This window comes from Peromyscus leucopus, chromosome 1 (genome assembly GCF_004664715.2).
Source record: "Peromyscus leucopus breed LL Stock chromosome 1, UCI_PerLeu_2.1, whole genome shotgun sequence".
NCBI classification, from domain to species: Eukaryota; Metazoa; Chordata; class Mammalia; order Rodentia; family Cricetidae; genus Peromyscus; species Peromyscus leucopus.
The window spans coordinates 122,893,936-122,917,550 of record NC_051063.1 but is presented as its reverse complement, the minus strand read 5'-3'; the positions used below and the strand labels follow the sequence as shown (position 1 = coordinate 122,917,550).

Below are 23,615 nucleotides of genomic sequence, written 5' to 3'. Positions count from 1 at the left end.
TACATTAGGCGGGCAGTGCACAGTTCACAGCTGCATAAACTTATCCGGCTTGCAGGAGGCAGAGCCAGGCGGATCTCTGTGAGTTCGAGGCCAGCTTGGTCTACAGAGCGAGATCTAGGACAGGCACCAAAACTACACAGAGAAACCCTGTCTCGAAAAACAAACAAACAAATAAACAAAATCTTATCTGGTTCTAGGGGATTTGACGCCCTCTTCTGGGACCTGTACTCAGTAACAATTTTGTCCTATCCCCCCCTCCGCCCCCCATGATTAAAGATAAAATCTTTGCCGAGCATGGTGGTGTACTGTGGGGGCCCACAGAAGCTCCCTAGTAAGGCCTTACTCAAGGTCCGAGAATCTGAGCTTGCTTTACCCAGCAGGGCTACATAATAGGATGGTTTGGCCAGGGGCGTGTTTGCCAGGTATTTTGAAGAGTTTACACTTAGCTGTACGTTGTAAGATACTTTGATCTTGAAAGGGGGAGGTCTTTTGATTCTCTCCCCTTGGTAGCGTATAAAAAGCCCATTAGAATAAAACTCTGGGCGATTGGGTATTAACCCAGGGCTCTCCGGAAGCTATGCTGTTGTGTCCGTCTGTATTTCTAATACTTCCTCATTCCTCTCTCCTCTCCTCAAGAACCCTTCGACAGGTCGGAGCTGCTCTCCTGCAGCGTGCCCCTTTAATTCCAGCACTCACGAGATAGAGGCAGGTGGATCTCTAATCGCTCAGGGCTAGCATGGTTTACCTAGTGAGTTAAAACGGTCAGCTAGGGCTGTAAAAAGGGAGACCCCCCCCCCGTCCCGCCTCCTCCAAAAGACTTTTCATTGGCTCTCATTTAATCAACTCTGGACCGCCTCCCCCAGACAGCCAATCAGAAGGAAGGGGGGCGGGAACTGCTGCGCAGCTGACCGGCAGTAGCCGCTCGCGAAAAATGTCCCGGCCCGGCGGGGTCTGGGGGTGTGCGGCGGCCATGGACTGCGAGCAGCCGGACAGCTTGGAAGGCTGGGTGCCGCTGCGCGAGGACCTCTTCCGGGAGCCCGAGCGACACCAGCTGCGCTTCCTGGTGGCCTGGAACGCCGAGGAGGGCCAGTTCGCCGTCACCTGTCACGACCGCACGGCGCAGCGGAGGCGCGGGCCGCCCGACGGCGGCGGCGGGGGGTGCAGCTGGGCCGGGCTGCTGTCGGCCGCCGGGTTCCGGGGCGCGCACCGGCAGCTGGCGGCGCTGTGGCCGGCCCTGGAGCGCTGCTTCCCGCCGCTGCCGCCCGAGGTGGAGGCGGCCGGCGGCCGCGGCTGGGGCCTGAGGCGCGGGCTGTGGGCGCTCATGTGGCCGGCGCCCGTGGAGCCCGGCGACGCGGCGCTGCAGGAGCTGTGCCGCCAGCTGGAGCGCTACCTGGGCCAGGCGGCCGAGGGCTGCGGCGGCGCCACCGTGCGCGACGTGCTCTTCCCGGTCCCGGGCGACCCGGCGGACTGCGAGGGCCTGCGCGAGTTCCGGGAGAAGACGCTCCGCGCGCGGCTGGACGGGGCGGCCGCACGGCTGCGCCAGGTACGCGGCGTCGGGCCGGGCCGAGGGCGGGTGCCCGGGACACTGCGCGTGCCCGGTGACGCTGGGGCACCGGCGCCCAGGCTGCGAGGGAGCGGAGGCCGGTGCTGGGGCCGCAGAGTAGTTTTCCGGGGTTTGTTTTCTGAGGCAGGGTCTCAGGTACCCCAGGCTGGCCTGAATTCCTCATCCCTCTGCCTCTCCAAGGGCTGGGATTATCAGAGTGCGGCTCTGCGCCACGGCGCGCGCGCTCTCTCTTTCTCTCGAAATAGGGTCTCATTTTGTGGTCTAGGCTGACTTTGAACTCAACGGCAGTCCTCTGCCTCAGCCTCTCAAATCCTGGGGTTACAGGCGGGCGCCACCATTACTGGCTTAGAAGTTTACTTGCAGATTTGAGCCAGGCTCCGCCCTTCACCTTTTCCCTGGTCTTGGTAGAGCAGGATGTTGTAATGGGAAAGGCCAGAAAATATCGAAAGCAAAACTGAAAACAACGCATACCCGTAGGAAATAAAAACAAAAGCTCAATGGCAACAAATCTGGGTCCTCTGGGGACGGTGAGAGATGGCTAAAAAATGTCTTAGAGGATGAGTGGCTTTTTCTTTTTTTTCTGAATTTTTGAGACAGAGTTCCACTGTGTAGCTTTGGAGCCTTTTCCTGGAATTCACTCTTTTAAACGATAGTTTTATTGTTATTCTTTTTTTTTGGTTTTTTCGAGACAGGGTTTCTCTGTGTAGCTTTGGTGCCTGTTCTGGATCTCTCTCTGTAGACCAGGTTGGCCTTGAACTCACAGAGATCCGCCTGGCTCTGCCTCCCGAGTGCTGGGATTAAAGGCATGCACCACCACTGGTTTATTGTTATTCTTTAAGCAATACATATCAAGTGGAAAGCCCTCGGGAAGGGAGGCTTTATTGTCAGTTTGGAATGGCAACAATATAGCTTGAGACACACATTATTTGTGTGGTACACTTACAGACCCTAAAGGGAGGGAGGCATTGAAATCTTCACTGAGAGATTTAGGGAGAGTGTATGTTTTATCCAGCAACCGTTTCCCGGAGAGAGCCCAGTGTCAGAGCTTCATTCTATGCATGGACACTCCCTGGACATTCCCCGTTTCTCATGAGTTTGTTTTCTGTCGCTGTGATAAACACCCGGGTGTAGAAAGGTTTATTTGGCTTACAGGTTACAGTCCATCATCAAGCGAAGGCTGGTTACTGGCTTACTTTCCCTGGTTTGTTCAGCTACCTTTCTTAAGACAGCCCAGGACCACCTGCCCAGGGGTCCAAAGACCCACCATGGGCTAGGTCCACTTCTATCACTTTAGCAATTTAAAGAGAAAAAAAAATTCTCCACAGACATATATCTGATGGAACTGTTGCTGGGTTGAGGTTCCTCTCTCCCTGGTGTCAAGTTGACAGCTGAAGCCGATTATGACAGCCATTACTAAGCAGTGGCTTTGCTGTGTTGTGAGGAAGGAGAGGTGTAAGAAGAATTCAGCCACATAGCAAAATCTTGGTGGGTGTCTATTATCTGAAGCTAAATATAGACTGAGTCTTTATAAGCTAAAATGCCTTTATAAAAGGTTTCTGTGAGTGGAGTCTTTATTTTGAGACAGGGTCTCTCTCACATAGTAGCCCAAGCTGTTCTGGAACTCACCATGTAGCCCAGGCTGCCCTCAGACTGTGGTGACCCTCTGCCTCAGGCCCTGAAGTGCTGGGATTATAGGTTTTGCCACCACACCCTAGCTCGGTTGGAATCACTTTACTCTGCATAGCTCACACACCTTCTTCCCGTGCTGATTTCACCTTATAATACAGGAAACTACAGGAGGTTTTCAGGCCGGCCAGCGTTGGATCCTTAAGCTGACCATTTTATATCAGACTGGCTATTTATTTAGTCAGTGCTGGAGATGGGCCTCGTGGGTGCCAGGCCAGCACTCTACCGCTGAACTACCTCCTCAGCCTTTACTTTTTATTTTTGGGCAGCATCTTACTCAGTTGCCCAGGCTGGCCTTGAACTCTCTGTAGCCCAGGCAGGCCCCACCTCATGCTCACCATGCCTGCCATCCTACAGTCCAACCTCGGAGGCCTTATTCTACTTTTCTGATAGTCCATGCTTTTTAGAAGCTTTCTGCTCCAGGATTGAACCGGTTTCAGCTTCCCAAAGTAGTTGTAATTAAGGCCTGAGCCACTTGCTGCTTTACATTCCCAGCGTAGCCGAATTACAGGTCCATTCCACCAGACTTAGCTCAGAATTGGTCCTTTTAACACTTCACTTCTTACCCCCCACCGCATCTTAATCTCTTCACATCTGTATACCGGGAAGTTACATTTCCTCCAAGTTCAAGTTCATTCTCAGCTACTACAGTTCTAATCTAGCTGTGTCCAAGTGTCTTCACTTGTTTGTATTCTTTGAGACTGGGCCTTGCTTTATAGACCAGCCATCTGGAAATAGCTATTTAGCCCAGGCTGGCCGCAAACTCAGAGTAAAATTCTTGCTTTAGCCTCCCAAGTGTTGGGATTATAGGCTTGAGCCATCGTGCTAAGTCCTCATGGGATCTACAGTCTTAGAGCAGTGCTGAATGACTGTGAAAACAGTAATAGTAGTATTGCCCCATGGACAAGCCTTCTTATTTAACCACTTTTGTGTTACTCATCTTTTTAGTTGGAGAGCATTTTCATGTTTACTTAGTGTTTAAAAATCAAGAGTATTGGGTTTCTTTTATTTATTTTTGATATTATTTTAAATGTCCAGACTTAAGCTTTATTTACATTTTTGCCTTTTAGGTTCTTCAAGATCACGGAAAAGCCAACACCATGGTAGCATTAATGAAAGTTTATCAAGAGGAAGATGAAGCGTATCAAGAATTAGTTACCACGGCAACCATGTTCTTCCAGTATTTACTGCAGCCATTTAGAGATATGCGAGAAGTTGCGACCTCATGTAAGCTTGATATTTTGGTATGTTTCCTGATATTTTTTATCTTACTACCTTCTGTATTTTTATTCTGAGATCTTTATATTTAGATGATGTTATTTATTTATTTAAAGACAAGGTCTCATGTAGCCCAGGCTGGCCTCAAATTTACAATGTAGCTAAGGCTGGCCTTGACGCTTGATCCTCCTGCCTCCACTTCCCAAGGCTGTGATGGCAGGCAGTGTTCTTCAGTGGTAGAGCTCTGTGCCCAGCATGTCCTAGGCCCTGGACATAAAACCACAAACAACAAGAACAGCCAGGCCTGGTGGCACAGGTCTGTGAGTCTAGCCATTCAGGAGGTAGGCCTAAGGCCTGCCTGGGCAACAGAGATTCAAAGCCAGCCTGGGAAATTTAGTGAGACCTAGTTTCAAAATAAAGAGTGAGAAAGGACGGGTGGGGGGCTGGGGGCTGTGGCTGTGCAGTGGACTGCCTGCTGAGCATGTGCAAACCCTCCCCCCAAAGAGGGGAGATCAAGGATTGAAAGTGAAGATACTGTGCTGCTCATTTTACCAATCCCTGCATGGACACTGTCCTTGCTGATGAATGGTTTTGATATGACATGTATTCCCTTCGTCTTATTTTGCACCTGTAAGGACACATGCAGATTTCTTAGAAATGAGATGCAAATTTAAATAGCAGGGCCCTGGATTGTAATCAGTAATTAAGCTTTAGTAATTGCTGTCATTCTGACTCCATTAGGGTGACCCCATTTAGAAAAGGCATCATTAATATTGCCTTTTGTCCAGCCAGCTAGAACCAGGAGACGACAGCCAGATTCCCGCTCTCCTTCTGCACTGCACCATCTTTCCCTAGGCACCTTTGTGACCTTGGCAGGAAGTTGTTCTGTGCATGCTGCTCTAACCCTCAGATGGGGTTGTTTTCATCACTGTTGGGAAAGTCTGTTGATTGGAGTGTGTGTGTGTGTGAGGTTATCATTGAAGTATGACTCATAGATCATGCATGGGAAGTGTACAATTCAGGACTTTTTAATACATTCAGGTTGTGTGACCATTACCAACTTTCTAATATTAGAACACTTTTTTCTTGTGTGTGTGTGTGTGTGTGTGTGTGTGTGTGTGTTTTGTGTAGCACACGTGGAGGTCAGAGGACAATTTATGGAAAATAGGTTTGCTCTTCCCACCACATGTCCAGGGGTTGAACTCAGATCATCAGGCTTAGCAGCAAGTGCCTTTACCCACTGAGCCGTCTTTTTTTAAGATTATTTATTATGTATACAGTGTTCTGTCTGCATGTAGACCTGCAGGCCAGAAGAGGGCACCAGATCTCATTATAGATGGTTGTGAGCCACCATGTGGGTGCTGGGAATTGAACTCAGGACCTTTGGAAGAGCAGCCAGTGCTCTTAACCGCTGAGCCATCTCTCCAGCCAACAATATTAGAATACTTTTACCCTCAAAAGAAACCTCATACCCACTAGCAGTCATTTCTCATTTTCTCCAGCCTTATGCAATCCCTAATCTACTTTGTCTCTATATTTGGCTGCTGTGGAAATTTTATTATTTTTATTTTTTTATCTTTGTGTATATGATGGGTGTGTATGTGCTTGTTTATGTGTGAGTGCAGGCTAGCTGACCCCGAGCTGCTGGAGATCTTGTCTCCACTGTCCATTTTGGCACAACACTTGTATTGTGAGCACATTATTGTGTCTGGCTTTAGATGGATTATGGAATCTACTTTAGGTGGGTTCTAGAATCTGAACTCAGGCAAGGAAGGCAAGGACTTTCCCCTCTGAGCTCTTTCTCCAGCCCACAGAAATTTCAGATAAATGGAACTCCACAATGTGTGTGGGTTTGTTTAAGAATTGGCCATGCAGAGCCGTCAGGACTTCATTTCTTTTTATTGACAGATAACTGCCATTATAAGAATATACTGCTCTTGCTTACCCATTAACCCTTGTTGGACACCTGGATCATTTACACTTTTTATATATGAATAGTGCTGCCATCAACATATGTGTGTGCACACCTGTACTGTCCCACTCCCCCCATTCTTTTCAGTCGGGATCTCAACCATAGCTCAGACTGACCTGGTCACTAGGTTAGGATGACCTTGAATTCACAGCAGTCTTCCTCCCTCAGCCTCTGAGTGTGGGATTATAGGCACAAGCCACACTTGCCTTACATTCTTTTGTTTCTCTTGTGTATGCACAGGGAAGTGGAACTGCTGGTCACATGGTAATGTTTATCTAGTTTTTTTAAAAAAAGTTTAACCTTTTGAAGGCTGCCAGACTGTTTCCAGAATCAAGTGCACTGTTTTAGTACACCTAAGTGTAAGCTCAGATTTGTGTCAACACTAACACTTGATATGTTTTGTTGGTCTTTTTTTTTTTTTTTTGAGATCAGATATTGCTATATAGCCCATATTAGCCTTGATTCTTAGCAGTTCTCCTGCCTCAAGCCTTCCAAGTGCTGGGATTACAATGTGTCACCATGCCTGCCTTCAACACTAGTTCTGTTTGTCTTTTTATCCTAGTGGGTGGGAAGTGGTATCTTGTAGCTTTGGCTTGCATTTGTGTAACACTAACCCACTCTGCCAGTGTCACTGAATCAAGCTTTGTAGAAGGACCCTGGATGCTTGGTGCACAGGAGCCCTTAGTTCAGGCTGTTGGAAGAGTGCACCGCAAACCAGGCAGCTTGTAAACAAGAGAACTTGGCCTTGTAGTTCTGGTGGCTGGGAAGTCTAAGGACAGGCGCTGCAGACCTGGTGAGAGGAAATCGTTTGCTGGCGTTTGACTGGCTGTCTTGATGTGTCCTTACATAGTAAAGAGCAGAGAGACCTATGCCTTTCCCTTTGTATAAGGGCATCGATCCTAATCATGAGAGCAGGATCCCCATGACCTAATACCATCAAATTGGGGGTGTAGGCTTCAATATATGAATTTCAGGGCCCACAAACATTCAGTCCATAGGTTTGGATGGTCATCACTCTGAATACATAGATGTGAATATCTTTTAGGTGACCATATTGCATTAATTTAAGCACTAAGTATTTAAGGTTCCTAAAGAAACTATAGCAGAAGCAACACTTGAGTTCAGAGTGCTGAACCACAGACATCTCATTTGCACAACCGTGTACCCTGGAAAAGTTCTAGTAATGCGAAGTCAGTGGTTTCCCTCTGTACCCAGTGGAGTGCACTTCTGTCTTCCAGTGGTGCCAGCACCGACCCACTGGTACTCAGTCAGAAACTGACTAATCAGTAGTGACGTGAGTGGTTACAACAGTAACACAGCCGCTTCAGAATTTCCTAACAGCACTACATCTCTTTTTTTGTAGAAGTCCCTGAATGAGGATGACCTGGGTCCTAAAAGGGTAGTTTCTCTACAGAAGGAAGTCAGTGAATGGACCAGACGGGCTGAAGAAGCAGCGGTCTCTATTCAGGATATCACTGTGAATTATTTTAGGGAAACAGTCACAGCATTAACAGGTAATACTAAAACCACTGTTCTAAGATATATGTAACTTTTATTTTACTCGGGAAACATTTGCATGCATCCTCAGTATCAGGAACCACATTTGCTGGGTACTGGGAATTCAGTGGAAGGATAAGCATGACCACCTTCTAGCCTGATGAGCAGAGAGAAGTGATATGTTCGTTCAGCACATGATAAATGGCAGAGGCAGTGAGCAACACTGAAGAAGAAAAACAGGGCTCTGAGATCCTGTGAAAGCAATGGGGTCTGATTGGGGTGCTCAGGAAAGGCCTCTGAGAGGTATGCTTGCCCCACACCTGAATAGTACACGGACTGGAGAGGAGTCGGGCATTTACAAAGGCTCTGTGGCTCAAGAGAACTTGGCAAATAGAACTTAAAGCCAGACCATTGAAGTTTATTTTGTCAGATATTAAAATGGCTACACCAGCTAGCTTCGTAGGTCCATTTGATTGGAATATCTTTTTCTGTCCTTTTATCTTGAGGTGATGCCTATCCTTGATGTGAAGATGTGTTTCTGGGTGCAGCAGAAGGATAGATCCTGTGTTCAATCCGTTCTGTTAACCTGTGTCTTTTTATTGGGGAGTTGAGACCATTAATGTTGAGATATCAATGAGCAGTGTTTGTTGTTTCCTGTTATTTTGTTGTTGTGGTGGAGGTGTGTGTGTGTGTGTGTGTGTGTGTGTGTGTGTGTGTGTGTGTGTGTGTTCCCCCTTTGATTCGCAGTCTGGGATTATTTATTCCTTGTGTTTTCTTGGGTGTTGTTAAGCTCTATGGACTGGTGTTTTCCTTCTAGTGCCTTCTGTACAGCTGAATTTGTAGACAGACATTGCTTAAATTTGGTTTTTATCATGGAATCTCTTATTTTCCCCATCTATTGTGATTGAAAGTTTCACTGGGTACAGTAGCTTGGGCTGGCATCTGTGCTGTTTTGGAATCTGTAGAACATCTGTTCAGGCCCTCCTGGTTTTTTTTTTTGGGGGGGGGGTCTCATTGAGAAGTCAGGTGTTATTCTAATAGTTCTGCCTTTATATGTTATTTGGTCTTTTTCCCTAGCAGCTTTTAATATTCTCTCTTTTTCTGTACTTTTTTTTGATTGTTATGTGCTAGCTCCGTGGACTTTCTTTCCTAGTCCAGTCTAAGTGGTGTTCTTGTATGCTTCTTGGACCTTGATACGTAGGCATCTCCTTCTTTAGGTTAGGGAAATTTTCTTCTATAATTTTGTTGAGAATATTTTTTGTGCCTTTCTTTGACTGTGGTTTCTTCCCCTTTTCTATTCTGTTATTCTTAAAATGGGTCTTTTCATAGTGTTCCAGATTTCCTGGATTTTTTTTTGATTTAACATTTTCTTTGACCAAGGTGCTCATTTCTTCTGTCTTGTCTTCAGTACCTGAGATTCTCTCTTCCATCTGTTGTGTTGTGTGTGGAGGCTTGCCTCTGAGGCTCCTATCAGAGTTTCTAAATTTTTCCTCTCCAGATTTCCTTCAGTTTGGGTATTCTTTATTGATTCTGTTTCTACTTTCACATTTTGAACTGTTTAATTCATTTTCTTCCACTGTTTGTGTTTTCATAGATTTCTTCAAGGATTTTATTAATTTCTTCTTTTTTTTTCTTTGAGACAGAGTTTCTCTGTGTAGCTTTGGAGCCTGTCCTGGAACTCACGCTATAGACCAGGCCAGCCTCGAACTCACAGAGATCTGCCTGCCTCTGCCTCCCAAGTGCTGGGATTAAAGGTGTGTGCTGCCGCCTTCCCCACCACCCGGCCTATTCATTTCCTCTTTAAGGACCTCTATCATATTCATAAAGATTATTTTGAGGTCTTTTTCTTGTGCTTCAGCTAAGTTGCAATACTCACAGCCTGCTGAGATACGGTTGCTGGTCTCTAGAGGAGACATTGTCCTGGCTGTCTTAATTGTGTTTTTGTGCTGGCATCTAGGCATCTGGGTTTGGGAAGATTGCGATTCTAGGAGCTGCTATCTGGTCTTTGTGACGTGTTTTGTTTCTTGGTTTCTGATGCCCTCTCTGGTTCTTTGGAGAGTGTGGTGGCTGTGTGTTGTCTGGTAGGAAATGCTTCTGGGATCCTGACCGCTGTGGTCCCTGGGGCTGGCAGGTGTTCTAGACAGTGGGAGCTGACACTTCGTAACAGGAATGGGCTAGGAGGGGGATGTGAGGGGGTCCACTGGAGGGAGGAAAGCCTAGTGTTCCACCAGGATCTGCTTAGTCCCCTGGGAAATGGGGGCAGAGTGAGGAGAGGCCACAGTAGCTGGTCTGCTACAGAGCTGGGAATGAGGCTGGGGAATTGGACTTGAGGAGCTGAGGGAGAGGTGAAGATGGGCTGTTGGCTTCCCTGCTTCCCTGGCTGGAAGGGCCTGTGGGTTCCTAGGGAGTGCCTGCTGGAGTTGGGGACTGGGATAAGCAGTGAGTCATGAGGGGAGTTCGAAAGGGAAGATCTGTGTGGTCCACTGGAGATGGGCTGGGGGTGCAGAGGTCGGCCTCAGCAGGTGGTCTGCTGCAGAGCTGGGGATGAGACTGGGAACTGGATTTGGGGGAGCTGAGGGAGAGGTGAAGATCTGCAGTTAGCCACCTGCTTCCCTGGCCACAGTGGCCTGTGGGTTCCCAGAGAGTGCCTGCTGGAGCTGGGGGCTGCTTCCCTGGCTGAAGTCAACAGTTTCCTTTCTTATACAACTGGGGACCACTTGCCAGGGGTGACATCACCCACAATGGGCTAGGCCCTCCTACATCAGTCAGTAGTCAAGAAAATGCCGTACAGACCTGTCCACAGGACAGTCTGATGGAGGCAACTGCTCAATTGACGTTCTTCTGCCCAGGTGACTCTAGTTTGCGTCAAGTTGAAAGAAACTAACCAGCACACCAGTATAGTAGGATCTGAAAGTCGATTGAAAGCAGAGTAATGAGTTTAATGCTGGCCAGACTGTTCACATGAGCCTGTCTAGCCGTAGAAATAGTCTGGGACCAAGCTGTAAAAGCAGGTGGCTCAGGGAGGTGGATCATGAGCTGTTATTGTCCTGCTTTTAAATTGAATACCTAAAATCTTCCTTCTATCAATGACCAAGTGTTACTTGTGTGACAATAAAATTATAAAGAGGTTTTAAAAGGATTTTATAAAAAGAAGAGCACTGAAGAAGGAACTCAGGACTCATTAATGTGTTGCATTTCTGTTTCCTTTTATTAATTATAAACTCAGGAATGCAGAAACAGATGGAGCAGGATCGGAAGAGATTTGGCCAGGCTGCCTGGGCCACAGCCATGCCCAGGCTAGAGAATCTCCAGCTCATGTTAGCTCGGGAGACTCTGCAGCTTATGCGAGCCAAAGAGCTGTGTCTGAAGCACAGGTGCGCCGAAATCCAGAGGAAGGTGAGATGAGAGCAGACACACTTCCCTCCAAAGCACGCTGCCCTTTCCTCCTCGGCACTGGGGACCAGCTCCCTTTGTTTGTGTGTCCCAACACAGGCTTCCAGTAGATACGCTGCTAATGAAGGTGGGCCATGATGCTTCCCTTCCTGCTTCTCAAGGTGTTTCTGAAATAGAGCCCAGGGTTTGTTTTGTGACACTGAGTTTAGGATTGGAGTGGGGGGGATTCTCTAAAAAAATCAATCCAGCAATATGTTCAGTATGTAGTCATGTGTACACACACACACACACACACACACACACACACACACACACACACACACACACACACCCTGTGACAGTGTTCTGGAGCCAAAGCACCACTCTCCTAGCCCAGTATAGCTAAGCGTGTGCTCCACCGTATCTTAATCTAAGTGGCTCTTCATTGGCTCATAGTCAGGTAAGTAGTTTCTATAATCTTGGAGCTTCAAAACAGAATCTTATCATTAGCTGCCTTAGATCAGGCTGCTTGTAAGAAGATGCCATATGGGGGCTGACTACAAAGATATTTAATTATTTCTCACAGCTCTGGAAACTAGACATCCAAAGATTGAGGTGCCTTCTTCAGATTCAGCATCTGGTGAGGGCTGTCTTGCTGGCTCTGGCCACACCTTGCTGTGTGCTCACAGGCCTCTCCTGTCTCTGGAGAAGAGACTACTAAGAGCCTTCCCACCACAGGGTCTTACCTCAACCTCATCAAAACTGATCACCTCCAAAGGCTCCCTCAGTACTGTCCCATTGGGGCTTAGAGTGCCAACATTTAAATTTGGGGTGACACCTTCCATCCCTGACATGGTCTCATTACCATTATGTTTCTAGACCATGGATGTGTTGACTTGCTTTAAGGTGGAGTGTATGAATGCTGGAGGAGGTCAACTTGTCTTGAGATGAGGTGGAAGTGTCTCGGCATGGCTTCTCTCTTATGTCGCCCCATGAAGATGCGTGGCAGTGTGCTCTTACTATGCTAATCATCCTTTCCTTTCTCCATACAAACCAGATGGAAGATCTTCCAGACCAAGGAAAGAACACAGATGTTGTAGATGAGCTGGAGATACAGTATTATGAGATTCAGTTGGAGCTGTATGAGGTTAAACTTGAGATCCTGAGGAGTGAAGAGATGATCCTTGTCACACAGTTGGACTCTGTGAAGAGACTTATAAAAGGTAACATTCAAGTTTATGTTAGAATGAAATTTTGAGTCACATGTTTCGAGGAAATATAGACCGATTATCAATTTCTTCTTATAAATGGCCCGTTAAATCTATTGAATGTTTTTAATTTCCCTTCAGAATTTTTATTATTCAACAGTATATTCAAACACACAAGAAACAAAGAAAACCTTGTGACCATTGTATAGAGGTGTTAAGTGAAAGCAAATTCCTGGTAACTTTGGAGGGTCTTTAAAAGTGCTACATACATAGAAATTAGTATCGGTTTTTAAAACCAAAACTGTATACTCTACCAAGTCACCTCATTTTTTAACCTAATACACAATAAACTCATTTAAGTATTAATAATTTTTTAAAACCCTCAGAATTTTAATGGCTGCATAGTATTCCATTGTTTTACAGGCATACTGTGATTTCTGGTTTCTCCCTGTCTTGAACATCAGTGCAACAGAAAACTTTCCTGATAATTTATGAGATAAATTTCTAAAGAGAGAATGGTTGGGTTAAGGGCAATGCTTATTAACATTTTAATATCTATTTACCATAATGGCATTAGAACAGGAATTTGAAATATATCTTCCTCTTCCCTCTATTGTTTCTAGCTCCTGAATTTCCTAATAGCCCTAGAGAGGCCACATAAAAGGATACCCTATCAGCAGGTGGGGGTGGACCTTCCACATTTATGCCGTTCTCTTTGAATTTCCAGATACTCGGTAGAGAGAATGGCATCTAACAGTTGTTTATTTAATTACAATTGATACTGAAAATAACTTAATGGACATTTTTCTTTGAGAAGTTTACCTTTTCTTCCCCGCCCCATTTTTCTGTTCTTTCTGGTGTTTTGAACAGGGTCTTACTATGTAGTTGTAGCTGGCCTCAAACCCACTTCAACCCTCCTGCCTCAGCCCCGCTGAGGGTGATCACAGATGTGCACCACCACACCTCACATCTGTTTTCCTTATTTTTAAAGATTTATTTATTTATTATGTATACAGAAGAGGGCGCCAGATCTCATTACAGATGGTTGTGAGCCACCATGTGGTTGCTGGGAATTGAACTCAGGACCTCTGGAAGAGCAATCAGTGCTCTTAACCACTGAGCCATCTCTCTGGCCCTCTGTTTTCCTTATTTTTTATACAAGCTTTGCTCACAGCCGTCCTTGTCCTCACCACCCCGTGTCCCCTCTGTCTCCCAGCAGTCCCTCCGCTGTCATGCCTTCACACACAATGTTACTGACTGCTGCTGGGTTTGGAAATGAGGTCCCCGCACTCATGTGTGCCTGCGGTACCTGCGGAGCTCACGCTGACACCCCTTGTTGCTGCTCATGCCCTCTGACTCTCTCACCTCTTTATTCTTCCAGATGAACTTAGAATCAAACAAAAACTCCCTGGAATTTTGATTGGGATTGTGCTTAAAATTAGAGATTACTTGGGGAGAATTGTCGTCTTGCAGTTTTGATTCCTCCCACCCAAGATCATGGTAGGTCTCTCCACATCTTCAGTCTCTTTCTCCAGGCCCTTCCAGTCCAATGGTCCTCACCAGGGCCTCGGCATTTGGTTAATCCTGGTACCCCAAACCTTTGCAGCTCTTTTCAGTTGTGAACATTTTATACATTTATGGGGAAGTTTTATTTTTAAATAGTTAATCTGGAAGGATGTTTTCCTTTGGGATGGGACTCAGGTTTGGGGATGAGTTAGAAAACTTTTTATTCTGTGTGCTCCTGTAGAGTTTGGAATTGTTACAAGCATGGTTTAAAAAAAAATCAATATCTAATCAAAAGTGAAGACCGGCGATACAGCCTGTGCTGTGCTGGGGAGTTTGGCATAGATATAAAGAACCCTGAACATTCATTTCGTTTGCTAAGGAAGAAGTAAACTCTCTCTCTCTCTCTCACTCTCTCTCTCTCTCTCTCTCTCTCTGATATGAAGACAAGTTTATCATCTTGAAATCGGAAATAACAGAATACTGGGACATTCTGAGAATGCTTGAGCTGGTGAATACTATGTGGCCATTAAAATGCTATTTCCAGCACACAGAACATGTTACTGTGTGCTGCTATGTAAGAAGTGTGTGTATGTAATGTTAATGCTGTTTTCCTCTACAAGATGTACTTACAGCTAGTCTTTCTTTACATTTAGAGACATTTTTGAATTATTTCTTACAGTAAAGCATGTCTAAGACAATCACTAATCTCTTTAGAGAAACAGGATGAAGTGGTCTACTATGACCCGTGTGAAAGCCCAGAGGAGCTGAAGGGCCTGGCTCACGACCCAGAGCTGCACCGCGGTGAGACTGGAGAGCTGAGAGCGCTCAGCCAGCAGCGCCAGCAGCTGGAGGCTCAGCGGGGCCGCATCTGCGCCAGGAGGGCCCAGCTCAGGAGCAGAAGGGTACGGTCCTTCCAGCTAGGGTTTCACTTGAATTGAAGGTTTTATCTACTCTGTATATATGTATGTGTGTATGTATAGTGAGTAATGTTCTGTGTGTTTTTATCTCTGTGGGTAGAGCCAAATAGATTTTAAAATTATTTATTGAATTTCCACTCTGTCTATGGTACTTTTTTTTTTTTCCTGGTTTTTGAGACAAGGTTTCTCTGTGTAATTTTGGTGCCTGTCCTGGAACTCACTCTGTAGATCAGGCTGACCTCGAACTCACAGAGATCTACTTGCCTCTGCCTCCTGAGTGCTGGGATTAAAGGTGTGTGCCACCATCGACTGGCGTGTGTTTTGTTTTTTGAGCAGGGTTTCTCTGTGTAGCCCTGACCATCCTGGAACTTACTATGAAGACACCAGGCTGGCCTGGAACTCAGAGATCCACTTGCCTCTGCCTCCCAAGTGCTGGGGTTAAAGGCGTGTGCTACCACCACCTGGCTTGTTTTCTTTTTTTTTTTTTTATTGAAAAAAACTTGATACAATATATTTTGATCATGTTTTCCCCTCCTAGCTCCTCCTAGATGCTCCCCACCTTCCTACCCACTCAACTTTATGTTCTTTTTTTCTCTCTCTTAAAAAACAAAACAGAAAAATTAAAATAAACAAGCAAAAGATCCATAAGGCAAAAAAAAATTAAAAAAACAAGGCAAAATGAAACTCATTTGCTTTTTTCTAGAACAATATAATTACATTACATAAAACATTGAGAAATAATTTTTCCAGTAGAAGAGAAAGTTCCTATATTTTATGTAATTGCTCATATTTATTGTGCTTTACTACTGGAATTTTAATTTTTTCCTTTTCTTTTGCATTTGGGATTGTTTATTAGGCAAGTGCTCTGCCAGTCAGCTAGAGCCCTCATGCCCAGCTTGGTTTTCCTTTGAGGCCAGGCCTTACTGAGCTGCCTGCCGACCTCAGCATGCTCAGTGGCTTGGATGTCGGGCAGGTGCCCAGCTGTGCCCTCCTTTCTAGCCTTTGAGGTCTTACTCCTCACACACGTCATTTCCTGGACTACTCTTTGCAGGTCTGTGCGCTAGAGCTGTAGGCTCTGGGCTAGGGGCTGTTCTACCAGTGTTCTCAACCTTTCCTTTAACGTGCGACCCTTTAATACAGCTCCTCATGGTGTGCTGACCTCCAACCATACATTTTTTTTCCTTGCTACTTCATAACTGTAATTTTGCTACTGTAATGTAATGTAAATATCTGTTTTCGGATGACCTGTGAAGGGGTCATTCGACCCCCGAAGGTCACAACCCACAGGTTGAGAAGCACTGTCTTATACTGGACTGGAGCATTGGCCATTGCCCCGCAGATGGTGGCCTCCTCTCTGCAGCCTAGCAGCTCTTCTACCGGGCTGACAGGATGGAAGCTGAGGTCCCCTTCAGATGCCACTGTTGGTTGAAATCACAGCTTGGCCACTCAGGACCTTTCAAGGGCAAATGGACAGCTTTTGTTGTTGTTGTTGTTGTTTGTTTGTTTTTCGAGACAGGGTTTCTCTGTGTAGCTTTTGAAGCCTATCTTGGAACTCGCTTTGGAGACCAGGCTGGCCTCGAACTCACGGAGATCCACCTGGCTCTGCCTCCCGAGTGCTGGGATTAAAGGTGTGGGCCACCATTGCCTGGCAGCTTTTTTTTTTTAAGATTTATTTCTATATGTTTGTGTATGTGTGTTTGCATGTGTATATGTGCACATGGATGCAGATGCCTGTGGAGGCCAGGAAAGGGCATCAGGTCCCTATGGGTCATTGTGAGCTGCCCAGTGTGGGTGCTGGGAACTGAACTCCGTTCTTCTGCAAGAGCTTGAGTGCTTTTGACTGCTAAGCCACCTTCCGGCCCCTCCCTACAGTTTCTCTTCAGCTAAGACTTTCCTCTGTTGGAAGATAGTCACTCTAGTGACACAGATTTCACAGTGCACGTGAGAGTAAATCAGCCCTGCAGCTCAGGTTGAACACACCCAGGGCAGGGAGTGTCGCTGCATTTCCCTCTATATGAAGGGCTAGGGTAGTGGATAAGTGGGAGAAGTACAGTTTTTAACATCATTTTCCAAGTATTTCTAGGTGGGCTATGTTTTTGTAGATGAGTTTTGGAATATACTCAGTATCTATACCATGGGGAAGTGGGTCTAAACAATCGTGTTAGAGCACACTTGTGAGATGGCTGCACTATAAAGGCCTATTCTGCTGAGCACGATGACCAGAACCCACCCAACATGACAGAAGGAGAAAACTGACTCCAGCAAGCTGTCCTTGACCTTTGTTGGTGTGCTATGGCATGTGTGTGTCCAGATAGCTGTCCTTGACCTCTGTCTGTGTGCTATGGCATGTGTGTGTCCAGATAGTTGTCCTTGACCTCTGTCTGTGTTCTATGGCATGTGTGTGTCCAGATAGCTGCCCTTGACCTCTGTCTGTGTGCTATGGTGTGTGTGTGTTCAGATAGCTGCCCTTGACCTCTGTCTGTGTTCTATGGCATGTGTGTGTCCAGATAGCTGCCCTTGACCTCTGTCTGTGTGCTATGGCATGTGTGTGTCCAGATAGCTGTCCTTAACCTCTGTCTGTGTTCTATGGCATGTGTGTGTCCAGATAGCTGTCCTTGACCTCTGTCTGTGTGCTATGGTGTGTGTGTGTGTCCAGATAGCTGTCCTTGACCTCTGTCTGTGTTCTATGGCATGTGTGTGTCCAGATAGCTGCCCTTGACCTCTGTCTGTGTGCTATGGTGTGTGTGTGTCCAGATAGCTGCCCTTGACCTCTGTCTGTGTTCTATGGCATGTGTGTGTCCAGATAGCTGCCCTTGACCTCTGTCTGTGTGCTATGGCATGTGTGTGTCCAGATAGCTGTCCTTGACCTCTGTCTGTGTTCTATGGCATGTGTGTGTCCAGATAGCTGTCCTTGACTTCTGTCTGTGTGCTATGGTGTGTGTGCATTCTCCTCCCCCACCAAAAATCAATCAATCAATAAATGTAATGAAGCAGATGGTTGAGACACTTCAAATCTCAAAGCACTCTGCTGGGAAGAGATGCCACCTGTGGCAGTCCTTGTCACATGACTGTAGAGGAGGACCTATCCTTGACCCTCAGTGGAAACTGAACACCTTACATGTTAGTCAAAAATGCAATGCTTCCAACGTTACTGTATCTCATGTTTTTCTAAAAACCATGTGTGTGACTTGTATTATCCCACCAGGACCACTGCCGAGAAAATCATCAGCTCAGACTGCAGCAGGCTAAAGAGAGCGTGAGACATTTTCACCAGCACCACAGTATTCAGATGGTGAGTACCTGAAATCGATGGGCTAGCCTGTGGAAACTACACAGCTGGGCCAGATGAGGGTGGGCCTCCTTTCTCCATGAATACATACATGACGAATTATACATACATGATGAATTCTGAGCCTTTACAAGGATGTGTTTGTTTATGTATAGAAAAGAGACAAAATAAAAGAAGAAGAACAAAAGAAAAAAGAATGGATAAACCATGAACGTCAAAAAACACTTGAACGACTAAGAGCATATAGGGAGGTAAGTTCCAGAAAGACTCACCTCCTTTGTCTGGGGAGATAAATGAGCCTTATCCACCCTAGAAAAGAGTGTAATGTATTATGAACAGATAACATAGAATTTTTAAAGATTTATTTATTATGTATACAATATTCTGTCTACATGTATGCCTGCATTCCAGAAAAGAGCATCAAACCTCATTATAGAGTTGTGAGCCACCATGTGGGTGCTAGGAATTGGACTCAGGACCTCTGGAAGAGCATCCAGTGCTCTTAACCTCTGAGCCATCTCTCCATCCCAATAACAAAGAAATTTTAAAATGCTATTAACAATCGGGAACAAAAATTTGGAAAGCCACAGTATGAACCACTGCTGGCTTTTCTTTTCTTTTGATTGAGGCAGGTCTTAAGATGTTCCCTAGTTGTTCCTGTGAAGAGACACCACTACCAAGGCTCCCTAGACAAGAAGCATTTGACTGGGGGCTTGCTTACAGTTTCAGGGGGAGTCCACTGTCGTCATGGCGGGAAGCATGGCAGCAGGCTGACAGGCATCAGCGGCAGCTGAGAGCTTACATTTGATCCATGAGCAGCAGACAGAGAGCTAGAGGCTGGGCCTGGCGTGGGCTTTTGAGACCTCAAAGCCTGTCCCAGTGATCCACCTCCTCCAATAAGACTGCACCTACTCCTGTCTCCACAGTCCATGCTTTTCAAACCATGACTCGCAGCGTAGCCTAGAACTCAGTCCTGCATCAGCCCCCAGCTGCTGTATTAGTGTGTGCTACCTACCATGCCTGGTTACAGCGCTGTTGTTGACATCACAGCAAATTCGGGTTCCTGCTCGCCTTTCTGAGTGAATGGCTCTCAATAGCACTGCCTCTAGTGTTAGCTGACTTCTCTTCATTTCTATTTTTAGTGTGTACATGTAAGCCCGCACATGCCTGTGGAGGTCAGAGGACAACCTCTGGAGTCCTTCAGGAGCTGTCCACCTTTTTTTTTTTTTTTTTTTTTTTTTGTTGTTGTTGTTGTTTTGGTTTGGTTTTTTCGAGACAGGATTTCTCTGTGTAGCTTTGGAACCTTTCCTGGAACTCGCTTTGTAGACCAGGCTGGCCTCGAACTCACAGAGATCGGCCTGCCTCTGCCTCCCGAGTGCTGGGATTAAAGGTGTGCGCCACCACTGCCGCCACCACCACCACCCTGGCCCACCTTGGTTTTTGACACTCTCCAAGCTGGCCGTGCTGGCTGGCCAGCAAGCTCCAGGGAGCTGCACGGGTCCCCTCAGCTCCGCGATTACAGGCACCTGCCCCCCAACACCAGCTTTTAGTGTGGGCTCGGGGTTGGACCCAGGTTCTCTTGTTTGCACAAGTACTTTACCTGAGTGGTCTCCCAGCTTCCTTTTCCTTTGCAATGCATCTCTAACATATCACTGTCGAGGAAGCACTGGCATGTAACTGCAACCCAAGTGCTCTGCTGAAAGGAAGGTTTTTATTCCCCCCCAAAAGATTATTATGAATATTTTCATCTATATTCATTATTTTCATCTATATGCATCTTTTTCATCTTCATTTTATTTATTTATTTGTTTGTTTGTTTTCGAGACAGGGTTTCTCTGTCTAGTTTTGGTGCCTGTCCTGGATCTCGCTCTGTAGACCAGGCTGGCCCTGAACTCACAGAGATCCATCTGGCTCTGCCTCCCAGGTGCTGGGATTAAAGGCGTGCATCACCGCCACCTGGCCATCTTCATTTTATTATAGAGAAATTATTATATGGTCTCTTGCTCAAACAATATAATTGTGGGTTTTTTGGGTTTTTGTTTGTTTTTGTTTTTTCTTTGTTTTTTGTTTTGAAAAAGCTAGGGCTTCCCTCTGGCCCAGGGTGCGGCCATGCCTGCGACGCTCCTTGAACTTGTGAAAACAGCTCGGTGGCATGGCTGTGTCGGTGGCCGCAGTTCTCATGGGTTGGGACGCCCGTGCACAGGCGGTGTTGGTTTATGGGTCTGTTTGCGAAGCTGCACCGTTTTGATGGCTCCACTGTGGCCAACCTCTCACTAGTTTCTCACCCTCAGAAGCGTCTAGCTCCTCCGTCTGCACTGAGAACAGCTTGCTCAGAAACCACGGTGCCAAACCTCTCAGGTGGACGCTCTCCGAGGAGGTCCTCAGCAGCTCGTCACAAGATAGCTCACCCTGCCTCCAGCAAAACCGGAAGTGTTACTCCTTTACCTGAAGCTAATATGAAAACCCCTGAGCCTCAAGACTCCTCTGGTGGTATTCCTGTCCAGATTTTTGTTCCAGTTGGTGACCAGACACCCTCCCGATTCAGTGAGGATCTGTCACTACCACCACAGCCACCACCCCCTCCTCCCCCACCACCCCCTCCTCCGCCCCCACCACTTCCTCTCCCAACTCTGTCCTCTTCTCAAGCTACTACTCGTCAGAATTTAGGACTCAGGGCTTCAGCACCAGAGGACCAGCCACTCTCTCTAGTGTGCGAGGCATCTGCTGAAAGACCATGTGTTCGTCTGGGAGACTTCCAGTGTCCAGGTAAGCCCTGCGGTTCTGCTCTCCCTCCCTGTGCGTTCTTAAGCTGTTGAAGAAGTCTCGGTAGTTTAATTTAGAATCATCTTCAAAATTCTCCAGTCTCCAAATAGCCCACCCTTTGTTGCTTTGTTAGTTAGTACTCTTATTGTGGTTAGTCTAGGCGAGATTGAATTTGACATGCTACATCAGCCTGCAGACACATCTCTGCATTTGCTGATCACAGTGCCACACTCCTAAGGCTGTTAAAGAGTCCTCTTCAGGCTGTCCCGGACTTCAGCATGGATTTGAGTTCGGCTAGTGTTTCTCAATACAGCTTTAAATGGTGTTACATCTCTGAAGTGTTGAATTTAATGGAGAATACTGGAAAATTGGGCCACCTTTTGTCTTCATACTGAATACACTCAAGTATTTGTTTAGTGAGGGCCACAGTTCTCATGCATAATTCTAATTATGGCTTTAGACATCGGCTTTTGGGGACACTGGGCTAAACCTGCCAAGACTCAGAGCCTACTGCCTTGGGGAGGGTTCCCTTAGATAAAGCCTGGTAATATTGTGCTCTGGCTGAGTGTGTTGCTCCACCTAAAACATACAGTTACCAGGATGGGAGTGAGCATGAGGCCCATGGAACACACCTGCTGGGTACGGTTAACTGAGCACTCTGCTTGTGGTGAGTTTGGTGCTCCACTACCCAGAACAGGGTGTGAAGGAGAGTGTCCGCAGGGTCAGGTGGCAGGCGGCCGTCTGTAGGGTTTGTAATTCAGTGTGAAGGCAGAGTGACTGCTGTCTGCCTAGATTAGTGTTTGGGGGTGGGTGTTCTCAGCTTAGGCTGAATGCGGGGAGGGGGGGGCAGGGGCTCTGCTCAACCCACGAATGCTGTGCAGCACTGGAGGGTAAGGTGTGAACCCTTGATTGTCAAACTTGCCCAATCCGTTCTCAAAGGGGGTGTAATCCAGAATTACAAGGTGAGGGCTTGAGTCCAGAATGGAACAGGCTAGTTAGCCATAGCCCAGCTCTTCAGTCCCCAACTAGAAATGACTGTTAACCCTGAAGGCTTACCTGGCTGATGTCTAAGTTAGTGCCTGTACTCATGCCCTGTGTCTGGCAAGCAAGGAAAGAAAGGTTTTACCTCTCAGAGTGCCAGAGTTTTAGAAAATAGCTTCTCACCAGTGTCTTGGAACTCTGAGCTAATTTGTGTTTTGACAGCATTTCATACTCTCAAAAATCAAGCCCTTAGCCCCCTCAGGTAAGGTGGGTGGAATTAAACACCGCTCGCTGTACAGGAAATGCGCCAGTGCCTCCCCGTGGACTCACTGAGCGGCTGATAAGTTTATCCCTTTGAGCCTCTGTGTGTGGGAACCACTGAGTGCCTGTTGTCAGGGTGAGTGTCTGACTCATCGCCCAGACTGAAGTAGAAGAATGCAGAGCGCATGTTCAAGATGTTTTTAATGGGAAAGGAGATGGAGGTGATACAACTCAGAGGAAGCTAAGTCTCACCTGGTGATCACATTGTCCTACTGCTGGCATCCTTAACTCTAGGGTGTCTCAGGTGTTTCAACAAAAGATGGGTATGGCTGTGGCCTGAAGTTCAGTGGAGTTGAAGGAGCGGGTGGTAAGCAGTCAGGAGAAAACATCAGCTGCCAGGTTGTCCTGATTGTAACAAGCATCTTGGTTCTGCTCTGACAGCCGATCACTGCACCGTGGGTGTTTAAGTCATGGCATGAACTGGTATGTGTTCTGGAAACATGCTTCTTCCTCATACGTGCTGTCTGTTCAATCTCAGGCTCTATGGATGAAGTGCTGGCCTCTCTCCGGCAGGGCAGGGCCTCTCTCCGGAAAGTCGAAGCACCTACCCTGCCCCCTCCCCGCACCTCAGTCAATGAACAGGTTCTGGCTGCCATCAGGCAGGGGGTGCAGCTGAAGAAAGTCCACCCAGATGCAACTGTGGAGCCCAGCAAGAAGCGAACCAGTGACCTGGAGAGGAGCATCAGGGCAGCCCTGGAAAGAATTAAGAGAGTGTCTGCTGACTCAGAGGACAGTGATGAGCAGAGTCCTGGCGAGTGGGACCGCTAGGGTCTCCAGGTGACAAAGGCAGACAGGTCCATAAACCCTAGACCAGCAAGGCTTTCCCGGGACTACTGCTTTGATGTGGCCTTAACACGTGGAGAACGGTGGAGAACAGTGGAGGCGTGGTGACTGCCACAAGCCCAGGTGGGTAGGCTGGCCATGGGAACAGTACTGTGTCTGCTCTCGAGGCACCGTCTGACCTGGAGGTGCAACCCTGTGGGGTACATTAAACAGTGTGCTGCCATGTGTGTGAACACTGCTTCCACGACTAAAGGCTCAAATGTGAACATGATTTTAGCAATAATCAGAATAAATTGCCTATATCCCAGAATTACTTTAAATATTTAAATAAAATTTATTTTGTGTACCAGCACTACAGAAACTCATAATAAACACTATTATAATACATCTGTGTCACGAGGAAATGTTCTCTGGCCCACTATGAAAGCAAAGTTCTTTCTGCTTGGGTGGGCTGAAAATTTTCCAAGATTTCAGCTCAGCATTTAGTTGAGCAAGTGCTAAGGGCACAGGAACAGCATTGCTCACCCCAGGAACTGGT

At 46.8% G+C, this 23,615-nt stretch overlaps 1 protein-coding gene across 1 annotated transcript; it reads left to right on the top strand.

The window, feature by feature from the left end:
* The first annotated feature begins 875 nt into the window (after window positions 1-875).
* Whamm (WASP homolog associated with actin, golgi membranes and microtubules) lies at window positions 876-23,464 on the top strand. Its single transcript, XM_028873796.2, has 10 exons — window positions 876-1,543; window positions 4,321-4,494; window positions 7,804-7,954; window positions 11,164-11,333; window positions 12,367-12,532; window positions 14,738-14,925; window positions 18,146-18,232; window positions 18,385-18,480; window positions 20,521-20,995; window positions 22,773-23,464. Exons 1-10 carry the CDS (start codon window positions 932-934, stop codon window positions 23,060-23,062), a joined length of 2,409 nt encoding a protein of 802 aa, XP_028729629.1. The 5' UTR covers window positions 876-931; the 3' UTR covers window positions 23,063-23,464.
* Window positions 23,465-23,615: the final 151 nt, after the last annotated feature.

Bases quoted from the DNA above. Each gene is read 5' to 3' on its own strand.
- Whamm (XM_028873796.2), top strand. From the start codon at position 932: ATGTCCCGGCCCGGCGGGGTCTGGGGGTGTGCGGCGGCCATGGACTGC. The intron at 12,533-14,737 runs GTAACATTCAAG...TAATCTCTTTAG, and splicing joins TGTGAAGAGACTTATAAAAG to AGAAACAGGATGAAGTGGTC. The intron at 18,233-18,384 runs GTGAGTACCTGA...GTTTATGTATAG, and splicing joins AGCACCACAGTATTCAGATG to AAAAGAGACAAAATAAAAGA.